We start from the raw sequence: 25696 nt of genomic DNA on the forward strand, positions 1-25696 counted from the left end.
GCTTTTCCTTAAAATTATTTGCTCTTAAGATGCTTGAAACTTTTGCAATTTTTGCTGCATTAGCTTTTGACATAAAAACCAAGAGAAGCTGTTTATGCTCCTGGTATTTCATCTCCCAACTGGTGTTAGAGAAATCTGGCTGCATATTATAACACCAGTGAGTATTGTGTGCTTTTGGAGAAAGATGAATGACACAATTTCACTGCATTTGCTGTATCAATTAAAATATTCATTGTCTTGTTCTAGAAGAACGTTTAAATACCGTTAACTTTATATTAATACTTTAAATTTGTTATTATTTCAAGAAGAATAAATTTTTAGGTAACTCAAAAAATTTTGAAATATAGTAGGGATCAGCAAATGTTAATGTCATAAATAAGAAAGAATCCTTGAGCTGAGTTACAGTAAGTTTCATTTATTGTTAAATACAGTTATATAACTGAAGTAGTTCATGCCAGCCTCCTCCTCTATAATGTGTGTTGACTGCATGATGTTAACTTGGATTAGTACTTTTGCTGTGTTCATTGCATGTTAAATGAAACAAGTCATCGTATTAAAACTTACTTCTCATATCCCTCCTATTGTGCCTTTTTGCAAGCTATCAGTTGTTGGTGCTCAAAGTGGTGTCAACTCTCAGAAATTAATATCTGTCTTTGTAAGTTTCTTTTTATTATGGCTACCCTTAAAATACAAGATTCCTGTCAGCAGATATCTGCTTTCTTGCTTACTATGCAGAATCTTCCTACAAGTTATAATGTTCTTGCTTAAATATCTTTAGTTTTTGTCTGAGGTACCAACCTCCCCAGAATAATGTGCTTTAATACCTCTAAATATTATGTATTAAGTACTGATTCTTTATCAAATTAAGTTCATTCAAATAAATTTTTTCAAGATTCCTCTCGAATTTTTAAAATCTATTTGTATATGTTATACATGCTTATGCGGTAATTTATTTCTAAACTTTCTGAGCTCTGTGAGTGTTTTACTTTTATTTCTTCATTTAGAAAGCTGCTCCTGAACTGCTTTCTCCAATTAGGTATCTGGCTTTCAACCTAATTATATTCCCATCTAATTTATGCACATCTAGTTTTGTCCTGGCACTGTCTTCTAGCTTAAGTACCTCCTTCCCTTCCCAGTGTTGATCATATTTCATATTTTTATATAGAAATGCTCAGTTGTTCATCAAACCTGGGTGAGACAGGTCTTTTTACCTTTTTGTTGTAAAATAATTTGTATTTTGTGCTTCTTCTGAGGTCAAAGTTATCCTGCATTTTGCTGTCTTTTAATTCCTGAGCAGAACAGTTATTTTGCTATGTTGAAAATTTTAAAAAGTAAAATAAATGAAACTACAAATTACTTCATCCTTGTAAAAATTGACGAACCCTCGTATGTGACTGTGCAATTCAGTGATTTCCCATTTATGCCTTGGCAAAGAAAGGTTAATTAAGTAATAGGAAGTGAATGAATGTTTTACTAAATGCATTTCAATAGATAATTGAAAAATTGAACAAAGATTTTGTTGGTATCATTGCACAGTGTTGTAGTTTGAGTCAGATAAATTGATTTGTCTGAAACTAACTTGGCATGAAAAAACAAACAAAAACCCACCAAAACCTACTAGACATACCATCACACGTTCCCACCAAAAAAATTTCCAACAAACCCCCTCCTGCAAAATGCCAGAAATCAAGGTTTTCATCTGATTTGTTTCTCTAATCTGACTCAGCCTAAGGAGCACGAGCCAAACCTGCAGGGAGGGAGTGGAGGTAGGGCAGGACTCCTTTGCACTGCAGCCTGTGTTTGGTTTGGCCTCAGAAACTCTGCTTAAACCAGTCTGGAAACAGCAGCTCCCCAGAGGTGGGAGATTTATTTCCACCACAGTTTTCTAAGGACCCTGTAATCCCTGATTCTGATCCCTGTAAGTGGTATCAGCATGCTGGGATTTATAATTTTGAGTGAAGTAGTGTAATTAAAAAAAAAAAAAAAGTTTAATTCATGACAGAGTACTGTATGAGTTCATTATTTGTTCTTAAAATAAATTCTGTTGAAAACCTGATGCTCCTTCATAAAAGAGGTGTTTTCACCTCCACAATTTAGTTAACAACTTTCAGAGAAATGCAAAGCATATTTGGTGTTGAATAGGCAGGTGAATCACATCTGTTTACCAATAGAAAAATTGGCAAATAGAGGCAGTGGCACAAGGCAGGTCTTTGAACAGATATAACAATATAAGTGGCGAAAACATTTTTTGAGACTTTGTGGTCATCTTCAGATGGAAAGAACCCATTTTCTATATTCATACTTAGTTTTAACTTGCATGTTACTGCTACCAGCTTATTGTTTCTCCTGCAGAATTGAACATGACTTGTAATTATGGCCTAGACCTTAAAGTTAAATCCTTGCAAATGTCTTCAAACTTGGGGTGATGCCTTCTGATACTTACAAATATCAGACTTTTGTATTTGTCACCAGAATTACCAAAATTAAAGATTCATTAGTATTAGTAGTAACTGATTTTATGAACATACATTTCTATTGAAGATCCTGAAGGTGTTAAGCCAACTGAACTTTCCCTCTGCTGTAGCAAAGAGAGGGATTATGAATAGTTCTGATATGACAAAGGAATGCTTTTAGAAAATTAATGCTCTTCACATTGAACTCTTGTAATAGAATAAAGTATTAAAATGAGGTTCATTAGAAAGCAAACAAATAATTAAGCACCAGCCTTAACCATTAATAGGTAGTTGCTTCCTGAATTATCTGGCTGATGTTTTTTGTGAAATCATTGGGATTCCTGATCCTCTCTGAAATATCTTCTGAGATGAGCCAAGTGAAATATATGCAATATCCAAAAATACCCTCACTGTTTTAGAGCTTTTTCAAGTCTCACTCTTTAATCAGGTTGTACCACTTCTTACATCTGTGCAACTGGGTGAATCATTGGTATGTTGTGTCTTGCCAAAGTGTGTGCTTTCAGTTGGACATTTACTGCCCCATTCTGTATCATGGAAAAAATTTGCCCTTTATTTTGGAACTAGATGATGAGCTGAACTCTCAGTAAAGCAGGATGTTGTCTTTAAAAGTTTGGATGGGTGTACTGGAAGCAACATAGACAGATTCTGGTTATATTTTTGTTCTGATGCTTTAAAGAAAGTAGATTGATTGTTTTCTTGTCAAGTTTAGTATCTGTATAATTGTAATGTAAATTAAAACAATAATGTTTAAATATTGAGATTGCATAAAACAAAAGCTTGAAAATTACATTTCATTGAATTAGCTCCCAAGTGTCTCTTGTTGGTGCCTGCTTTAGTATGTTACTGGGGTCTTTCACAAAATATCGTGTCTGCCTTTGGGATGTGGATCAGACTAGAGACTTAAAGCAGTCAGTGTCAGGCATTTATTGCTTATATTGCTCTATATGTTTTATAATAGAACCTTAGAAAAGTTCTACTGAAGATAGATACTCTTTACTTGTGGTGGTTATAGCAAAGCTGAGTTTTGAGAAAATTTGAGTAGGTCCTATCTGAACAACACACTTGTACATATCTGTGAGCATATTATTTGTACCATTGGAGCTTGATCACTCTGATTGGGAAAACAGGTCCATCTAGAACCGATTGGCTGAAATTTGGGCTGAAATTCAGAAATCAGTATTTTAGTTGTAGAATTTAGATGCTTTGATAATGTAACAGAGATGATTGATGTATTGACTTGGGCAGAAATTGAACACCTGCATTATGCCAAAGGGTCCTGAATAGAACTGAAGTTTTGCCATTGTTCTGGAATCTCTGCAGTAATAACTTTACTTTGTCCTAGATTATATGTTTTGTGTTATGATGTCTTAACAATTTAATTGCTTCAGTAATTTGACAAGAAAATAAGAAAAAAACCCTGACTTGCAAAAGGTGCTCTGGTTATTAAAAGGACTTCTAGAGAGTCACTGTAGTCCGACTGGATTTATTGTGTTGGCCATGGGAAGTGATGCTCACAACTTGATCAATATAACATTCCTTGAGTCTCTATAAAACAGAGATTTTTTTTATTAACTATTTTAAAGTTGCTTGTATATTTATTACTGAAAAATTAACATATATGTATGTCTGTATAGGGAAGGAAGATTATCGCCTTCCTTTTTTTCCAAAAGATAAACAAAAAAATGAAGCTTACAGAATCTCCCTTAAATTTTCAGATAGCCGTGGCACAGAAGCTCTTGATCTGTGGACTGTCCTTGCTCTTCCACATGACTATTACAAAAACTTTGCCTGTGGAATACAACATTGATGATAACTTCAGAGCTACAGCATCATGGCCTGTAAGGTTTTTCTACCTGTATGTGTCTCTTATGGCTGCCAGACCCAAGTATTATTTTGCATGGACTTTAGGTAAGTAAATATTTTAAAATGTAATAATAACAGAAAGAGCATTGATGAGTATCAAAGATACTGAGACTCATCTGAGATGTGCACACTTCAGTGTGTATTAAAAAGTGGCAGTGCCCTCTTGAGGCCTTAGGAAAACCCGATTGCACTTAAGTCTTTCAAGGTATTAAGTACATTAAATAGTGTCTCTTTTTGAGAAGTGATCACTCTCTTTTTGGAAGGTGATAGTGTTCCAATGAACAGTAACTTTAAAAAAAGGAAAAGTAGTAGTAAATCTAATCTGATGTACAGTCCTTTTTGTTTGTGATTTTTAAAAATTTATTTTGGTACCTTTATTCTTGGCATATCTTTAATTTTAACCTCTTACTGTGGTTAGTTATCAGTAATTTGCTTGATGTTATTCAATCACAAAGGAAAATTAATACTTTGGAATTCAGGTATATGATACTGTTGTTAATAGTAAGTGGCATTTTCAGAATTTGATGGGTAACACTTGAGTTTTAGCCTTAGTTTACTAAAAGTTTGACTGGTGAGATAATGTGCTTAGTAACTTATTTAAGACACTTGAGTAGATTATACAATTTAAAGAATATTTTGCATTTCCCTTCATGTTACTTGTAAAAAAACGATGTGTACAACAGGAAGATGCTTTATTTAAGTAAGCTGACATCTTGAAAGTGGCTCACACAACAGATTTCATCAGCTTCCTCCTCCTCTCCAGTTTTACATATTTGTCTGATAGTTCTTTTGAGAGAAAATCTGTGGGAACAATGCAATAAAGAAAGCTTTAGGGTAGCAGAGCAGCATGACTCATTTACAGCTGCTGGTTTAATTCCTGGTCAATGAATTAAATACTTGCAGCTTGTCTGGATATAGTAGTTCTGGGGCTTGTTGTGGAAATAAATACTTTTGAATATTATGCTCCTATACATCTGTATCATCATCTATAAATAGTAGTAGTCATCTGAAAAGTGAATAATTTCAGTTGGGCTTTTTTTTGCCTTTAATACTTCAGTTGGATTCCTCTGTGCACTTGCTAGCAGTGTAGAGCTAGCATTCCTCTGGTAAATACCAAATAAAATAAACTATGCCAGCTCTGTACTTCTAGTTTGTTACCCCTCCTCCTTCCACTTTGTCTGATCTAAACCTACAATGGTAGGAGTAGAATGTGAGGGGGCTTTAACAGTTTTACTGGATGTTACACCTTTGAGTTGTGCATTACTATTCTTTACACTTGAAAAAAAGTATTAATGAAATTAATTACTTAAAATGGATACTAAAATGCTAGCTAATAAAATGAGTACTTACTCTAGTTACAGTCTTTGCATTCTAGCTTGCAAAAGATTATGGAGTTTGTGTCTCCAGCTGTTTCTAATTGACCATGAAACTATTGCCCAGTATTTGAAGTTGGCCTAGCAATGTCAGATGTAAGGCAGCAAATTTTGTTGCTTTCAAATATATTTTAAAAAAATCACAAGGAAGTAAAAATATTAAAAATTCAAACACATGTAATTTCCTTGTGTGTGGCCATCCTAATTTGGAAAATCAGTTGAGGAAATGTTAGTGTCTGAGCTGACAAAGCTCAGGCAAAGGTGATGACTGAAAGTGACAGGCAGTAGAGATCCCTTGTATTTTCCTGCATAGCCCAGATGACAGTAGAAGCTTTTTCTCCTAGGAAAAAATATTGTTTGCTTAGAACATCTGACCTTTGACATGCACTGTAAACACCTCACATTCAATGGTGTTGTAACAGTGACCTTGTGCCATTAGTGGAAGTTTGATGAGCTCTGCATTCCTTAGAAAATTCCTGGTTTTGTCTGTTCGGTTTGCACTGCTCTCCGTGGGGTGCTGTGAACGTGCACCTGCATGGAGGGAATCACACAATTTAACCTTTATGCTTTAAGCATCAGCATCACTGTTGCTGTATAATGAAGATCAAAGACATGCATGTGAACATTGAGCTGCTGTTTCAAATCATTACAACCAGCTACTGTTTTGTAGTATTGATGCATCTCGCTGGGTTTGTTTTTCTGTCTGATTGCTCAAGCAAGTCTAAGTAGGTGGTATGGGAGACAGGGAACATCTGTACTGTGAAGTAGCTAGTGCTGCCTCTCATGCTTTTGTGCAAGTTTTTGAATTGGAAGCTAGTATTGCTTGGATTGTTTTCTGTTTGTTCAATTGATCATCACTATTTAAAAGAAAAAATAAATGTAGTCTTTAAAATGCAATAAATATTCTGAACAAACTATATGTTGTTGTGTGATTTGTAATACAGACAGTTTATAATTAATTTGTTTCTTCTTGTCTCATTGCAGCAGATGCAATTAATAATGCAGCGGGGTTCGGCTTTAGAGGCTACGATAAAAATGGAGTTACACATTGGGATCTAATATCAAATCTGAGAATCCAGCAAATAGAGGTTTGTTTCTGTTTCTTTCAAAAAAAACCCCACATGTCTATGTAGGTAGTTACTCTTAATTTCAATAACTTTTCCTACACATTTGTTCCTTTAGATAGTGAATATGTTCTAAGTCAAAAATGATGTTTTCACACCTTTAAAAAAGAGTGGAAAATAGCCTGTTTTGAACGTGTTCTACCTGTCAATTGACTTCCAAAATATTCTGTGGTTATACAGAATAGTTGAGTGAATCACTTATTCAACTCATCACAAATTTGGGTGGGGGGATTTATAGTTTATACACAAGAATTCTGAAACACATTGTGACACTCTGCAATTACAGAAATAATTACTTTGTTTTACTTTACAGTTTTCCACAAGTTTCAAGATGTTTCTTGATAACTGGAATATCCAAACAGCTCTTTGGCTCAAAAGGTATTTCTTTCTTAAAGGAAATTTTTTTTCACTGAAGCTTCTGAGATCCATATTTCTTTGAAGATGGTATAACATTTGGAGCTAACTCCCACAAAACATCACTTGTTTAGCAGCTGTGCAGGAGATTCTTTTTGTAATACTTGAAGTAAAGCTTCTGAGTTAAGGACTTCTCTCATAGTGTAAACAATCAGGTTATGATAGATTCTGTTTTTCTTCACAGGCCATAGGGAACCTAAAACTGTTAATCTGTGGAGGTGTCTTTTTCCCCTCTCTTAGCATTCACGTTGCTGAGAGCAGCAGGCAAAGTGTAAGCTCAGCCTGTGAAAGCTCTGCATTATTTTTAGCCACAGAGTGATACAGGAACTTTGTATGTTCTGTGAGAGGACTTTCTGTGCTCCAGCCATTATGAGTGTAGAAGTCAAACCCTACAATGTGCTGTCAGCAAAAATTCCAAATGACTCTCTCTCAGCTCTGCACTCTGTTTCCTTGCCTGGGGAGCAGGTACAGTACCCTGTGAATTACATCATTCTACTTCTTTGTGGTAAGGAGAAAGTAGAAGTGTTCTTGAGTAGCTCATGGGTGTTGTTTCCCTTCTTCCAGTCACACTGTTGAGTTGATCTCCTATCCACAGGTGCCAGTTTAACTGAGACCCCTGTCTTGGGATCACTTAGAGGACTTTACCTCTTATTCTAGGATAGCTGGCAACTGGATGTCTCTTCCACCAAATTTCTTCATAGTATGTTCTTTCCTCCATAATTTCATCCCTAAATATTTTGCTCACCCAGTTTAAAAAAGAAATTGAATTTTATGTGATTATTCTGGTTGGCTCAATAGTCAATGGAGTCTATTGCTAGGACAGTCAACAGAAAACTGCATGTTTGCAGGTATTGAAATGTAGCATTTCAAAAGCCAAATATATAATTTAGCTTTTTTGATTTAATTAGAAAACAGAACTTTAACAGTATTAAAACATAATAGGAAGAAGTTATATTTCAACTTTCAAATCTCCTAAATGGAATGATTCTAAACAAAAATTATCCGTGAAGAAACATAATATTTCTGTTATAAATTGAAAGAAAAAAATGCAAGTCAATTGCTCAGGGTGATTATAAAAGAAGATGTGAAGAAAAATTAAAGCATCTCTTTTAATAAGTATTTTTTAAAACAATAATAAAAGAATTATTGGGGATGGTCTAAATTGATTCTGTCAGAGTGATTCTGTCAGAGCGAGACAAGGTGGATGTTCTGTGGAAGTTTTGTTGCAAGTGGTAGAGAGTGTATACTTTGTTACTAATTGTTTGGTTAGTTGCAATGCTCCAGCAATTTGCATAGAGGACAAGCTCATGGATTACTTTAAACATTCACTTTTAATTACTCACTTTTTTTGACATTTATAGAAGTACCTAAAACTTCAGCTATTTATCTCACATGAAATACCAGACATTAGCATTTGTTCTGTTCTTTTCTGATAATTGTAGAAACGGAACCTGATTGTGTGTAAAAACAAACTTGTAAAAAACATAGTTAATGGAGCTCATAGTTAACAGATCACAAAGAGGTTTAGTAAATATATAATGTGTATCATAGTACACAGCAATTTAAAGGCATTATTGTTACAAGCATGCAAGTTAAAACAGATATTTACATAGTATCATATATAGCATAGTTACATATATAACAACATATATCATTATAATGTTTCCTGGCTGGGAAAGCTGTTATGTTCCCCTCAGCCTGTTCTTTCTCTTTTTCAAAGAAACAGTCTCATCCCATTTGTCTTTGGTCATGTTTGCAAAACCCCTGTGGTTCTTGTTGCTCAATTCTGACATCTTTCCAAACCTTCTGTCTTCTTAGAGTAGATGTAGTACTTTTGCTAAGACCTTCAAGATTTCTTCCCTAGCTTTTTTGGGGCAGACTTGATTAATTTGAGTGGATTATTTATAATTATTTTTTTGGGTAATACTGTGATGTACTAGAAAGTGTGTTATCTGTCTTTTTTTGCAGCAGCAATCTACTGTTGATTCATGCTTAGCTGATACTCAGTGTTTCATACTGCTGATCCATGTTCATACTCAGCTACACTTTTTGAGTAATGTTACAGGAATGGTACTGGTTTGTGTCTTCCACTTTTCTTATTAGATGTTCTATGCTTTGGACTTCATCTTGTTGATTTCAGAGCATCCTTCAAGTCTGCCGAGGTCATTTTGGATTCTAGTGCTCTCTACTAAGAAAACAATGCCAATCTCATCCATCCCACCTTCCACCACAAAAAAGGAAGGGAAGAAAAGGTGGAAGAAATACTTCTCAGTCTACCACCTAAGTTAGTAAAGAAATAAAAGACAGTACCTTGCTGATCAGTTGATGCATCTTCCCATTTCTAGAGCATTGTGGATAACCTGAACCACCTATATTTGAATAGATTTTCTCAGCCTGTTGTGATGACCATACTTCCTTCATTTGTTTCTAGGATAATCAAATGAAGTATTTGAACAAGACTTATTATTGCCAAATCCATGGAAGCATTTAAGTTTACTTTTTACTATTTGAAATTGAAATCTGAGGAATTTTTTTGTACTGTTTTACCCCACTTGCATTAATACAGCTGAAATTTGGTTAGTTAGTTAGTGAGTTTTGTTCACTCCTGAATGCTTTCCAGGGATAATTTCAGTACTTTAAACCAAATGAAGATTGAAGACACGTATCACTTTATTAATGAGATGTAATTAGCCACCAGTCATATACATTTAGAATTAATAGCATTATTAGAACACATAACATTTCACATGTATTTAGTGTTTTGGAGTAATATATATTTTTAAACACTCTTCTGCGACTAATCTCAAGCAGATGGAAAAGCACACCTGTACGTACACAATTACATGCAAACGGCACCTCCTCTCCTAAGGATGTGTGGGATACAAAACCCTGCTTGCATGCACTGCCTGTGGGAGATGTGGGTGCTCCAGCTTGGTGTGAATCTGGTGATTTCACATAGCCCCTAGAAAAGCCTGGCACAAATCCATGTGCCTGCAGCTGACAGGGATGAGACACTGCTCCCTGGCATGGTGCACTGCACTGACAGGCCCCTATCTGGATGCAGCTACTCTGTGCCTACCAGGGATGCTCTGTCTTGGCCAAGACAGAGGTCATTGTGTTGGTAGGGTGACTTCTGGCAGTGTCAGTTGAGGTTTTGATGAAAAGTGTTTTGCTCCAAGATGTCTCCCTGACTCAGCACACATTTTCCTAATGCTTTGCTGCTCCTGAGGCTGATAGATTCTTTGTCAAAAATGTCTCTATTTACTATTCAGCCTGGCCAGTGTTGCTTTCCTCTTAAAGGTGATCTGTCTTGGGCAAATGTCCTCAGACAGTCTTAAGTATTAGGCCAGCCCCATGTTCTCATCTTAATTGCCACTGTGAATGAAGCCCTTTAGCAAGAGGAGGGAGTTGTGCACATATCCCACTGAAGACCTCATAAGATAAAACTTACCACATCTATTTGACTGAAATAAACTAAATTTAAAAGTTACATTTTTTATCTTCCCTTATTCAGATCCTGTCTTTTTACCTTCTGCTCTTCAACATAGACTACATCAGTAGGTTTCAGTAATCTTTATGTGAAAGTTGCAGTAAAGTAGTTAGATTGGTAGTTGCTGTTGTGGCTCTTGGTATCATTAGCTTGCCATCTTTGAATAACAGATGTGCATTCTCTTCTCTTTCTCTCTTAATTGCTTTGTGGTTATAAAACCTTTAAACATATTCCTGTCTATAGCCTTTTTATTTAAAACTCATTTTTGTATATTAGCTATAGATTTGTGCTCATGCATGCTTGTGGTGTTTATTTTTGCTTTGTTAGTTTGTATCTGTTTCCATGTTTCCTATTGCTTTTTGGTTTTCAGATCATTAAAGGCATTAAAGAACTCTTGATGAGGCCATATCAGGACTTTACCATGTTTCCTATAATTCTTCCACATCATGATGGTTTGTCATTGTGTCATATAATGTTGTCTTCTAGAAACCACCTTTCTTGGATTCCTTTTTCCCTTCTTCCTTCTAGAATTCCTTATTCTAGGACCTTGCCTAGTAATTCAGTCTCAGTTTTAAAATAACACAGAGTTCATAATTCTCCTTATTTGGAGAGTACTCTAGTACTCTCTCAGTACTAGAGTATTTATTACAATTTCATTGTCATGCTCACTTAATTGTGTCACACAGATACATTTTCAACTGTAATTTCTTTATTATTCAAAATTGAAGGTAGTTATTAGTTTTCCCCTGTTCCTATAAGCTGCTCTTATTTTATGGAAAACATACCTGATTCATCCCAAGAATCTGGCAGTGGTTTGTGCCTTCCAGTGCAGCTTTTCAAATGCATTCTTTGATGGCTCAAGATCCCTTATTAATGCCAAAACTCATCTTTGGATGCTTGTGCATCACTTCATTAGGAGTAAGGACAATGTGTGATGGCACTGAGCACAAGTTTAGCACTGAGGGCTGGAATCAGGAGCTCTGAATAGCTTTAAGTGTGTTTTGTAAGCCATAATATAGTGACAACATTATTAAATAATAGAAAACTGCAATTGCATTGAAACTTCTTTGTTGGAGATGAAACTGGTAAAAGTATAGATGATAGCTGGGAAGACTGGGTGATTTGTTTCATGTTACTTATCTTTAATTATTTCTGACTTGCTAGAGTGTGCTATGAGCGAGCCACCTTCAGCCCAACGATCCAAACCTTCATTCTTTCTGCCATCTGGCACGGGGTTTATCCAGGATATTATTTAACATTTTTAACAGGAGTACTAATGACACTAGCAGCACGAGCTGTAAGTACAAACCAAGTATCTTCATAAATAATAAGTTTTGTAAAAGCAAATTGATCATGTTCATTGCTCCAAGGATGCCCTTTACTGTTAATACACAATCTGTCTGATAGTGGTGCTTACTTTTTTAGTTATGAGAGCAATGGGGATGATTGATGAAAAGGAGAGCTTGATTGGTGGAAACAAACAAGACTATACACAGCCTATAACATCTTTGTAGCACCTTTGTATCTTTTGTGGAAGCTGTTCCTCTGTATTAACTGTTAGTGTGTTACTATTGCATGCTGAACAGGTTGATGTTATCTAAAATAATTTTGAAAAAAATCAGTGATGATGAGTAGCTTAAAATTTGGGTGTCATTGTTATATATTTCTAGAGTCTGCCTTATCCCTAATTTCTCTCCATTACTGTTGTAAGGATGATAACTAAAGAATGTTCCCCCTCAAGCAGCACATAAAAATCTCTAGTGCAGTTACTATTTCAAGCTGGCCAGCCAATAGTGCAGTCATATTAACAAGCTTTTGCAGTTGCTATTCAGAACCATATGGAGACAGCAAATCTGCCAAGAAATCTCTCACTGTTCTGCCTGAGAAAGCTGTGTAAGAACAGAGACAGGTTTATCAGTCACTCAGTGGAAAAGAGGAGCAAATTACACATCAGATCAGAGCAGCATAACAGAGCACTTTTTTGTTGAAAGAACCAGGGGAGTTCTTTCAACAAAAATGAAGCAGACTGCTCTGTGGTTGCTATAATAGCTAGGGGAAGGTGGTACTTCAGATTAAGATTGCCACTACATCAGTGAAACAAATGCTTCTCTTTCTTCACAAGATATGGGTATAGTCCTTGTTTGACAGAACTGACTCCTTTCTTTACAATAGATACAGCTTTCTTCTTCTTCCAGATCTATCACAGGGAACTTTTGACATTTGTCAGCCAGGGGCTGGAGCAAAAGCCAAGGTTCTGGGACAGTTCACAGATAAAAGTTGTTTACTTAGTGAGATGAGCCCAGTAAGTGGAGTGCTCACTGCCCTTCATCCAGGGCTTCTCTAGTAGACTAGATTCATGTTTCCTATGTATCAATCAATAGGCTAGTAAAAAAGTATTTTCAGTTTCTGTATCAACAGGTACTTAATATTAACTAAGATATGTCAGAGCATATTTGTTATTTAACTCTACTAGCCATTAAATGCAAAGTTTGGCAACCCTGATCCACACTTTGTTCTGTTATGCCTAAGCATGTATCCAACCTTTAATCATTACAGATTTCATAACCGGGTGTTTACTAGTGGCAGCCATAGATTTGTGTTAAAAGTTGTTCTCCAAGTCCTAAAAATACAAGATTACAAGAAATTTTGTGAAGCTTCATCTGGGTTCTACAGAACTCAGGATCAAGTCCTTGCATGTGGCCATAGGAATAACTAGAGGGAGATGGCAGAATGAAGGGTATGTAGCTAGAATTACTTGTTTGACTTAGCTTAACTAAGAAAAGATTGAGTGGGAATGTGGTATCTACAGGGCAATTAGAAGAACTAGAAGGGTCAAAAAGGGTTTTTAATGTAAAGAATTAAATCAACAGGAGCTAGCTTTGGATACGTTCTTTGGAACGAGGAGTTCTAAAGAAACTGGGGGTTAAGGAGGCTGAGCAGTGTACTCTGGTGTGCAGCTTTTCAGAGAGCACTGCTTCAGTGCAGGTGTCTGGGAGGTGGAACTGTGATATGAAGTGGGGTCAGAGGCTGAATTGAGTCCATCTTGGTTTGTCAGCACCTAAGACAGAGTGTAAGCAAGGAGAACAGTTCAGTCAAAGGAAGGAGAGGCAAAGATTTATTTATGTCTTTATAATTATAGACTTAAATAAAACTGGACCCAACCCTGTGTGGGATTTGAATTTGAGTTTTTTAAATACTTCTGGTATTCAATCTTTTGAGCAGAATTTTAGAATAAAAGAAAATTCAGCATAGAAATTTGAGTAATTTTATGATAATCCCACTTGACAGAAGTTAAGACCTCTGAAATATGTTATTAGAACTGATATTTTGTATATTCTGATATATAGCCTACTTGCTTTAAAATATATTTTTATTAACAAGTGTATAAAAATGACTTACTATATAGAGGCTTTTGTCAGAAAGATTCTGGCCTTCACTTACTCCAACCCTCTATATTTAGAGTATGGCTTGATAGAATACAATTTCTGCCTCATTCAGATAGTGCAAATTTGCACTGGATTTAGAGTAGGATTAATTTATTTAAATTCTGTTTAAATTGATAAATGCTTAATTCTCATGCTGAATGAATTGCAGGGAATTTGAACCAATTATTGAATTTAATGGGCATTTTGAATAGTTCAGAGATATTTCACCAAACTGTAACATGTAAATTCATCCCATGACTTTTTTGTCAATTCAACAAACCGAGCTCTCAAGGTTTATTCCTCAGCTAACTCAGTATTACCTGCTTTTTCAGATAAGAAACAATATCAGACACTATTTTGTTCAATCTCCTGCTGTTAAACTATGTTATGATATTGTAACATGGATGGCAACTCAAGCAGCAATAAGTTACACAGTTGTGCCGTTTGTACTGCTCTCTGTGAAACCCTCTCTCACCTTTTACAGGTAAGCACATTCTACCTGTTTTCTTTGCTTTCACTTGGAATAGAAGTATTTTCAGTGGCAGAAGATTTCTGAAGCTATTTTAGTGATAAAATTCTGAGATTGATTTGTAGCAAGTTTCTAGTGCTTGAACAGTGTGTCTTGTGTTGCTCACACTTTTCTGTCTTAACAGACTTATTTTTCAGGAGGCAGGGGAAAAAACCCAGCCAAAAACAAAACCAGAGGATACCTTTGAAATTACTATTTGCCCTTGAAACATTTTATAGCAAGACTAAATATTGGCTTCCCAGCAATAACTTGTGAAAAACGTTGAAAGCAGACTTCTGTTCACTTTATGTAGTCCTAAATTGTCACCGACAGTTTTTCATAAAAATCCTTTCTGTGGGATTTTTCCCCTTCTGGGAAGCTGAGGCCCCAGAAGAAGAATGTAAGCAGTGGTTATCTGCTGCTGTGGAATGTAGCAGGTGCACCTGTGATTGGTCCATGTTGCTTGTGTACAAGTAAGGGCCAATCAGAGACTGAGCTTTCTCTGGGACAGAATCAGAGAGAGCTCTCTTGTTTTTTTCATTCTATTGTATTCTTAGCAGAGCAGCTTCTGAGCTTTTCTCTCTATTCCTATTAGCATAGTAATAATGTATTATATATCATAAATTAATAAATCCAGCCTTCTGATAATGAGATTCTCGTCTCTCTCACCCTGAAGACCCTTGCAAAGCCATGTAACACTAAATAATGTGAGGGAAGACTTAATTTTCCCCTTATTTTCCTTTTCTTAAATAAAATATTAATGTTTCCATATTTTATGTGCAAAGTATATTTGTTAGAGTGGTCAGAGTTTCACTGATTTATTATTTCTGTTTGTTTTTTAGCTCCTGTTATTTCTGTCTTCATATTGCCAGCATCCTAGTGTTGTTGGTTTTTCCATTGAAAAGAACTCAAAAAGGAAGTAAAAAGCATGAAAGTGTCCAGCCTGTGTGGTCCAGAAAGCTAGAAGAAGAAAGTCTTTTGCAAAAGAACAATTATTCCACAACAAATAATAGTTTCAGTCAGAATCAAGAAATAACCTGCAGATATCAAGCATTAAAACAGTGATTGAGGAAATACTATGATGAATATATTTTGTATGTTTTCAGAAACCCATTTTTAGCACCTTTTAAAGGGGTTTGTATTTGTTTGCAAAGATATTTAGCAAGAAAAGAATGCATTACCTAGGAAAAGTCACATACAATAGCAAGACTGGAAACAAAACAAATTAACCCCTCCCATGCCATGTCCCTGTGGGTCACGCCTTATATGAAGATATTACCATTACTTCAATGGGCACTCAGGACTTGCAACGTATGTCCGTGGGGTCATATGTGTGCCCTCTGCTGAATGTACGTTGTGTATCCCAAGGCACTGATGGGGTGAAATAAAATTGTGTCAGTCTAGGATTAACAAATGGAAATTAATTTTCCAACTGAATGACTTGCCTTAAACCCTCTATTTACTGAAATATTGTTTCTAAGTGGGTATTTCAAGTTTGATTTTATGTGGAAAGTATTTCAAGTATATAACACTATGTGCTATAAAGAAGATAATGAGAGGAAATGCAAAGTCACTAGAAGACTTTGGAGTCTTTCAAAGGGAATTGCAATAAGCATCTCAGTATTTGGAGGGTTTTCTTATCTCAAACTATTAGAGTACATTACAGAACTGTAAACATTGATGCCAAATTATAGTTAGGTTTCTTTAATAAAGAGTCTAACTACTCTGAATGGATTAAAATGGCCCTTCTGAACAGATTAAAAACACCTGAAGATTTACCTTTTCCAGGATAAGCTGGTAGCTGATAGCTCTAATGTAGGTTTCTTTTACTTTAAAGTACCTAAAGTACTTTACTTTAAAGTACCTAAAGTTTTTTTTACTTTTAAAGTACCTAAATCCAATAATACACTGCCAAGTGGGCATTGCAGCCAGAGGGGGAAAAGCAGCCACAAGGCACAGAAGACAATGTGCAAGCACTGGGATTTCAATGAAAGTGCAGTTTTGCCCTTAAATACCATAAATACTTGTTCTAGAATAGAACTGTTTTACAAAAAGTAATTTTTAATACTTAAAGTTATTTTGAATTTTCAGGCATCAGTTAGTTGATGATGCCTTCAGTATAAAATAACAAAATTATCTTGAAGCTCCAGCACGTGGGTAGTCAAACATGAAATGACTATCACAACCAATTTCTGTATGCTTGAGAATTGATGAACCTTTATCCAAAGAAGTGTGTGAATTTGAGGAAAAGCTTTTTCTTTGAATTAGAATTTTAGATACAAATTTCATGTCATATTTCTGGGTAACATAATGAAAGAAAGAAGTCCTTCAGAATATCTGACTGTCTGAATTATGGAAGTGTAATTCCACAAATCAAGGAAACAATATAGTGGTTATATCTATTTCCAATCATTTATTGTGATGATGGTTAGTGCTAGAGTACTACTGTCAAAGGGCTACATTTTAATTGCATATATTCTGTATTTTCATATAATTTTTTAGAGTAAATATAAGATGTTTATCCATGTGGGGTTTATTCTTAATTTAAACCAGATACAAAATAATACCAGAGAAAAATAATGCGGCTGATTGATTAATAACTAACAAATGATTAAGAAAATTTTGTCATAATATTTTGAAACCTAAAGTTTTAATCAAATATCTAGCTCCAGTTGGATGAGCACTCTTACTACCAGAAGTGCAATGATGGTCCTCAGCTTTGGGGATATTGCCACGCAAAAATCATCACAGTACTCCCTGAAGAACCAGACCCTAAGTTAGGTCAGAGTTGTTTCCTTGCTGTCATAGCTCTCTGGCCCTTGGCTCCTTGCCTAAAACTTCAGGAAGAAGAGAACATAACTGCCCATATATGTAGGTTAGCACTAATTAATCTACTCTGAAAGGGGGAACTGAATATGAAATGAGAGTGGATGAGTCTGTTCAGATGAGGAGGGATGTTCATTTCAATACAGCTGTTTCACTGACAGCTGTGTTATCTTTAAGATAAAATAATCTCACTTCTAAATCCTGACTTTGATTGCCCAGGCAGGCTTCCCCTTACACGGGGTCGTGGTTGTCATAAACTTCTTTGACACCACATTATGGTTTTCTTTTTGTTAATGAGTAAGGGCATGGTAGTTTGATCATCCTTGTTAGATAGAGAATCAGGAAAGACTTTTTTTGCATTCTGCACTTGGAGGGACATTTACATAAAGGAACAAATTAGATTTGCACATTTCTGGGTGGGTAAGTAGAAATAGGGTTGATTCTTTCAGCATTTGTTACTCTTGAATTTAAATTCATCTTATTGGTGCAGTCTCCAAAGCTATTTAAAAAAACCACTTTTGGATGCCAGTACAATGTGCTGTTTTCCTATTTATGTTCTCGTACTCTTGATTTACTGTTTTGGCATGTGTGCCCATGTGTGCTATGGAGGCTTAGTAACTCTTCTTAATGAGACATGCAAACAGTTGTAAAGACTCCCAGAAAATAAGGTTTAGGGTTGTGCAGACTGGTACTTTAACATGAGTGAATTCAGAGGTACAGTTTTGTTCAGAATTTTTGTATGTTCTATGTTGGGAGGTTGAAACAACTAAGAAAATACATTCATACTTTCATTGAGCACAGGTGGCAAAATACAGGTTTCAAAATTGGACACAACTTTTTTTCTTCATGATTTGAACTCAGTAATTGCAACACAAGAAAAATATTACAAGTAATTCTGCACAGAATTTAAGTATAGTGTCCTAGGATTTACTCTTTAAATGCCATTGTTAAATATAAAAGTACTTTGAATAAAAATCTGCTCTTCACAAGAATGAATTCTCTTGGGGACTATGGAATGACCTGTTTTATTTTAATGGCAGCCCCCTGATTTTAGTCAGACTGGGTTTTTAATATTTCTTTCCCTCTGCTTTACTCATTTTCTGCCTTGCTATCACACTGGATCCTTTTTATCCAGTCAGTCAGAAAGTCAAGAGCAGCCAGCCCCAATGCTTAGATAATTTTTAGGTTTTACACACATCATTTGATAATACTGAATTTGAAAGGATAGATGTGATTTTTATTGCTCTTCCTAACAAAAATTGTGGAAAGTATATTTCCTATAAATGTTTTGGACATGAAGGAAACATGGTTTTAAAAGTATTCTTTCACTTATTAAATAATGTATATCCAAAAAGTAAAAGTGTTTCCTGTATTCCAGATCAGCACACTATGAAAAGTAAATGCAACATATCATTCCTAATTTTATGGTGCTTTGCAGATATTTGCCTATTGTGAACAGTTCATTCAGGCACTTAATGAGTTAATGTTAGTTAGTAAATGCAGTCACCCCAATCATAACTATTTGCTTGCTTAACATTTTTTAACTTATATGATTCTGTGTGAATGAGAGAGATATATATTACATATTTAAATAATACTTTCAGTGGTGCCCACTACTGTTGTAATCAAAAAGGCTTTGTTAGCTTTGCAGTTACAGATAAGCCCTTCTTATTCAGGAAACTTATTCTTTCCTAGCCATTCCTTAAGTTGACATGTAGACAAGATTTCAGTAATCTGTGACATTTGAAGATGTATTACATGTAAAAATATTGGTATGCATTTCAATATGCTCTTGATTACAAATCACACTTTAGTGAGAAGACCATGAAGAGACCTTGGTATATTCCCTGCTCTACACTGACATATGGTGTGAGTTTTACCAATATAGTAAATTATTTATTAGAGAAATTTTACACTTTAAGAACTTGTTCTGTTTCCCCCAGGGGAATAAGTAATAATATAAATGCTAGGTTTGTATGACAGGGTGCACACTAGGTAGTTTTGCCTCTTTTGATGGCATTGATTTGGATAGTGATAAAATGTCTTCTGATGCAGAGGAGATGGTTGAGATCATCACCTCCTAATTCATATCAAAAGTAATTTTAACAAAATCTAGATTTTTTTTTCTCTCAGAAGCTTTGCAAACAAGTTGTTGACAATTTGTTTAAATACGTGATCAAATGTGTCTTCGTGTTTGCATAAAAATGTGTAACTTGCTTATATGTAAACTTTCACATGTTCAACTTTGTAAGTTGGCCTTGAAAGATAAAGAAATTTAAAAGCACAAGTTAAATAATTTAGGCTTTCATTTCCCTTATCTTTAATTCTTTCACTTTGTAATTCTCATTGAATTCTGAAATCAGGTTTGAGAATTTAATTTTCATTGAAAATTTTGAAATACTACCATCGATGTAGAAAAGTGATCAGTGTTAGAAAAACAGATGGAGATAAATTTAGGGGTTTTAATATGATGCAGACTATGTATAAAAAAGATACACATTAGTTCTCTGCTGATTCATGACAGCATTTTGCTACATGATTGACCATTATGTATTTATTTAGGTTCAGTAATACTCTGAACTGCACTTGGTTTATTTTTTAATTTTCTTGTTTAAAAATCAATTGTCAATAAGCACTTCAGTAAGTATTTAAATGCTACTCTGAATAAGTAAGCAGGCACTCTAGTGGACTGAGCCTACTCTCATAAGATTACCATATCAGTCTGCATCTCAGCTAGTTTGCATTGTTGATCTTCATCCTCAGAGTCTTGGTGGGAAAGGATGGCAGCGGAGAAGTCTCTGGTCAGAACATGTCCCATCTGTGACTGGAAGGGTTCCCACAGGGAGCTAACCCTGTGTGCAGAGCTTGGCAGAGGTTGTGCTTGCTTGTGACCCAGGCTGCAGCTGCTCTGTATTACATCTGGCTGGATTTTTGACATGTTTGCTGTCTTAATCCAGACATTTTGCAAACATCATGAAATCCAGGCATCCACAAAGTCACCCTGCAAAGTTACAATTACAAATACTGCAACACTTGTTTATTATGGTCAAAGCTAAATGAAAGAAAAAAAAAAATTTCTTAAAACTTATTTCAGAATGGGCTTTTTGTAGGTTTTTTACAAAATCTAACCATCAAATGTATCCATTTTCACCACATTAAATATTTAAACCCCAGTTTTGCTCAGTTTGGGTATACAAATGTGCAAAAGCAAATGTTGCCACTTAATCATCATTTGTGCATTAGCTGTGTGTCCAGTGACTTAGACCTGGTCTTGGTTGTAGATGGTTTTAGATTTCTGAACCCATGTGCATATCCACATAAACATTGCATAAATTTTGAATTGAAAAACTGTGCGACTTCAGACTGAGATCTGAGGTAGGGCTACTTCTGGAGGAAGGTTTTTGTCTTGCTAGTGACTCAGTCCAGCACCTTATTCCAAACAAACCTCTTGGCAAAAGGGACCTCTGCACAATCTTCTTCCTTCCTTTTGTTCTCTAAGGGGAAGGTACCCCAGGCTGGATTTTCATTTCGGTTTCACTATAATATGTCATATGAATAGGTAGCTGGGGTCCATGCTCTAGCCAGATTAGACTTGAAAACTGGGACAGTGTAACAAAAAAATAGAGAAAATGGGGTGCCTAGAGATTGGTAATCCGAAAATGCAACACTACTTACTAAAGGTGCAACAATTACTACAATAAGTTAAGGAGTATTTGCCTATGCATTTTTTGCCTTTCTCTCTGTTTTCAGTTTCTCTTTATATCTTTTCTTTGTACCTTTTCTGTCCAGTGGTGTTGACTATTTCTGTGGAGAATCTGCTGATGTGTCTTACTGTGACAAAGGTGTCAAAATGCTACAATAGTAATTAGGTAGTTACTCTTAAATCCCAGACCTCAGATGTGTTCTAGATCAGTTAGAAGAGAACATTCAAAATGTATTGGATGAAAAATAGTGTAAGATGGGTAATATAGCATTATTCAAAGATGTTGTAATAAGTTATTCAATTTAAGAATTTAAAAAATGGAACTTTATTCTTTCCTGCCTTGGTTACACGTTCAAAGGAATAGTTTTACCTCAATGCAGAAGTAGTTATGCCTCCAGCCACCCGTATGTTAAGGTGAGAGAACACCCCTAAAAGTGGATAGCTACAGTATTCCTAAATTTGCCTTTCCTGGTTCAGATTATAATACGTTGTCGGTGAATTTCATTTTTATTATTCCAAAATATATATTTTTTAAAAAGTGTTATTTTTCAACAGATCCATAAACTAAGTGTTGGTGTATGGTAAAATTAAAATACCATTGTTAGTTACACTGTGATTGTGATATTTTAATAATTACTTATTTCTAATTTGTCTCAGCAGTGCTGCAGAAGCAGCATGCTGTTATGTTTTAAAGGTGTTTTTAACTTGCCTATAAATGTTCTTTTCTAATTTGTGTCTTTAAATCTGATTAAACTGTAGTTTAAAAAAAGCAAACTTGTTTTTCTAAATTCTTTGCTGTCTAAGTGGTGAAGAAGAAAATTATTTTAATGCAGTTTCTCCTTTTAGATTGCTAAATATACATTGCATGCATTTACACTGTTATTTGGAATATTCTAGTTCAAAATTGCATTTATTTAGTTTGTTTTCTAGAGCTTATATAGAAGTATATGTATATAATTATTTTTCAGTAGAGCTAGTAAACAAAATTTTGAGTCTAGCCCCTTGTTACATGGGAAAGATGCTGAAGCAATTTAAACCCTCCATCTCAGAGCATATTGCTACCCAATGAGCACTGCTTCTGGATGTGACAGCTGGGGTGGTTTTATCTTGAGAAATGGAAACCTCATAACTGTGACATCAAATACGGTGCTTTGGAGAAGCTGTTGCTTTGATTGCTGGTTCCAAAGAATTAGGGCTAGATGTGTACCATACATGCATATTTTTATTCTTTTTGAAACTCAGCTTCCAGAACTCTGATAAAGCAGTTTCTGTTGGCTGGTGACAGTATGTCAAAGCTGGCTGAGCCTCCTGGACCTGCAGGTTTTTACCATGTGAGCTTAGAGTGCTGGAGAAAATAAGAGATATCAGGCGTCACTACTAAAGAGAGGCTGTTTCCATCACTTCCTGTCACACACTGAAGCGTTTTCTCTCTGTTTAGAATTGTCTTTTAGCAAATGGTATCACAGGAGATGAAAAGACTTGCCATTCCAACACAAAGGACTACAGGTGGAATTTTAGAAGGTCTGGTGTTGTCATTTTAACTAGAAGTTAGACTGCAGTGGAAATTGCCTTCTCAAATACACATTCACAACAGAGTCAGTCAGGAGTATGAAGTGTCCTCATAAGTGTAAATTGTTGCTGCACAGAAGGAGTCATAATTGAGAGCATCCTGGAGCCAGCAGATATTTTCCTGTGCCTGTCATTAACTTAGTTCCATCTCAGTAACTTCCTAATAACATGCAGGATATTTCAGTACAGAATACAGAAGTAGTTTTAGAGGGAGATGTCTTCAACCTAATTACTAGATGAGAGTTGAAGATCTGTCCAGAGTTTGGCAGGACATCTTACAGCTCTTCCTAAGGTGGTCACATATAGTAGCAAAGGAGCTGTTTCTCCATGGGGGCTGCACATGATCTTTCCAAACTGAATAAATAACAATTGCACCATGTTTCACTGCCTATGTGAATTAGTCACTGGTGGGAAGGTGTTGCTCCTAATCTAAGCATAGGGTAGAATTTAGAAGAGCACAAGGATGTCAGGAGCTGGATCCATCTGTAGCAAAAGCAGGTGATGGTGAAGGACCATACAGAAAACTGCCTTTTCTGCCTCCATATTCAGAGTGTTTGTACAGTTCCTTTTTATGCAGGAGGGAAGGAGCTACTCTTTCTGTCTGAAATTTGTAACTACAAATTAATGGTGAGAACACAGCTAACACCTGATGGGTGGGAACACGATGATATGGGAATAAGGATTTGGGTGATGGGAGATTATGAAGTGAGATACTGATACATATTTTTGTATAAAGTGTAAAAAAAGAGTAATACCTTGAAAGTGTATAAAAATCTATAAACCTTAAGAGGCTAACACAGGCAGTCATGTCAGACTGTGATTTCTCTTAGGTACTCAAGATTATATGGGTGCCTGAAGCATCAGGACCACTCTTCCTTGAGTAGTTGCCCTTATGCATATGTTCAGGTGGCACAGAGAGCCCTTTTCAGCCCCACACTAACTGCAGGGACTCATCCTCCATTTGCTCACGTTTTATTTCTGCAAATAAGTGTAAAGAAGGAGAATGTGTTTAATGTTCTTAATTTTTCCATTTTTCAGCTGAACCAATGGTTTGGTGCAAGATTAGGTGGATTTAGCTTTTGAATTTCACTGCTTTGTGCCTTTGCTTTGTATTAACAACTTTAGAGCAGATAAGGAAGCTGTGTATTTTATCAGGGTGTGAAGACTTTAAGGTCATTGGAGAATTTATGATTAAAAAAATGAGCAAAGCCCTTGCTGCATGGTTTCTGGTTTATAAGTGTTTGGGGTATAGAGGAAGACCTGTCAGATGTTTCTCTAAGAAGGAAACAGTCATGGCTCTTTACTGAGATTGAAGATCTCAGTCTCGTAAAGAATTATGTCAATGCTTTGACCCTTGAAACTCAGTTACCTTAGAAATCAGCAGTACTGTGGGAACTATGCTCCTTTCCCTGGCTGGTTTGTTGCCATGGTTGGTTTAGGCAAGGTTCTGTGATCTCCTGGAGAGATGGTATTGCTGTAGTCATCAGAGGTCATCTCTCATCCAGTTGTCATCTCTCATCCAGATGAATTACACACATACATTATCATGGATTTGGACTGTGCTGAAGATGGAAATTCAAAATACCCATGAAGCTGCTCCGAGATCTGGGCTGTGGGGGAGTCTGAGAGAAGCTGGTGGGTCTCGAGGTATGTGGTGGTATTGCAAAATGTGTGTTATGTCCAAATTATCTTAAATCAGGATGTGCTTGATATTTGGTCTTCATATACTTTCAAGTCTACTCAGCAAGATAGGAGACGTAATCAGTAGAACAGATAGCAGCTAGCATCCCTTAGTCAGGACATCCTGGAGCTAACAAGCTGTAAGGATGAAGTAAATAAAGATATTGACGTATGTCTATGTATATGTTGCCACCTTGGCAAAAGACTCAAGGTGCATGGATCCTATAGTTCGTCTATCTTCATTATTATACTCATGAAGGTCAAAAAGACCTTGCCCATGTGAAGACCTTTCCCCTGAGCAGGCACAGAAGTCAGCTGGGGTTATGTAGCTTGTATGAAAATTACAACCCAGCCAGTATAGGAGGAGCTGCACTTAGGAGGTTACTGACACAGCTTCTGTGTATAAACCACAGAAACATAAAATACTCTGAGTTGGAAGGAACCCATCAGAATTATCAAGTCCAGCCCTGGCCATGCACAGTACAACCCCAAGAGTCACACCATGTGCCTGAGAGCATTGCCCAAATGCTTCTTGAACTCTGTCAGCCTTGGTGCTGACAGCTTCCCTGGAGAGCCGGTTCCAGTGCCAACCATCCTCTGGGTGAAGAACCTTTTTCTTACATTCAGCCTCAACCTCCCGACTCAGCTTCATGCTGTTCCCTCAGGTCCTGTCACTGGTCACCACAAAGAACAATGAGATCAGTTGTCACATCCTCTTTGTCACATGAGGAAGTTGTAACTGCAGTGAGGCCTCTCCTCACTATCTTCTCCAGACTGAGGACAAGTGACATCAGCCACTCCTCGCATTTCCTCGGCTCAAGGCCCTTCACAACCTTCGTTGCCCTCCTCTGAACGCTCTCTAACAACTCAATGTCTTTCTTATATTGTGGTGCTCAAAACTGCCCGCAGGGCTCAAGGTGAGGTCCCTTTCCGCGGCGCTGCTTTCCAGCCTCTCGGTCCTCATCCGTCCGTATGTCAGGCACCAATTGTTCACTACCCTTTCCCTCCTTCTTTTCTGTCAGAAAGCACCCGGGGGGTGACTGCTGGTGGCTCTCCAGGGCGGTGCCACGCTCTGGGCTGCCCAGCGCTGCGCTCCGGCTCAGCCAGGTCCGCTCCGCGCCGGGCCGGCGGTGCCCGCAGCTCCCGGGCAGGGCAGGGCCCGTACCCGCTGTTGCCGCCGCTCGCGGCGATGGGCGCGGCCGGAGCCGGCGGAGCCGCCCCCGCGCGTCACGGCCCGGGCGGGCGGA

The 25696-nt window shown here is 36.6% G+C and overlaps 1 protein-coding gene across 2 annotated transcripts in view; it reads left to right on the top strand.

The window, feature by feature from the left end:
• Nucleotides 1-21974, top strand: part of MBOAT2 (membrane bound O-acyltransferase domain containing 2) — a 92797-nt gene extending 70823 nt beyond the window's left edge. Inside the window, exons 8-13 of one of the 2 annotated variants that reach the window (XM_058802155.1) lie at nt 4190-4382; nt 6695-6798; nt 7148-7212; nt 11903-12035; nt 14496-14647; nt 15514-21974. In XM_058802155.1, the coding sequence (XP_058658138.1) occupies nt 4190-4382; nt 6695-6798; nt 7148-7212; nt 11903-12035; nt 14496-14647; nt 15514-15736 (870 nt within the window). In that variant the 3' untranslated portion in view covers nt 15737-21974. The remainder of the gene's footprint in view (nt 1-4189; nt 4383-6694; nt 6799-7147; nt 7213-11902; nt 12036-14495; nt 14648-15513) is intronic. The other variant, XM_058802156.1, reaches the window with a different exon arrangement.
• Nucleotides 21975-25696: the final 3722 nt, after the last annotated feature.

This window comes from Ammospiza caudacuta, chromosome 3, assembly GCF_027887145.1.
Source record: "Ammospiza caudacuta isolate bAmmCau1 chromosome 3, bAmmCau1.pri, whole genome shotgun sequence".
NCBI classification, from domain to species: domain Eukaryota; kingdom Metazoa; phylum Chordata; class Aves; order Passeriformes; family Passerellidae; genus Ammospiza; species Ammospiza caudacuta.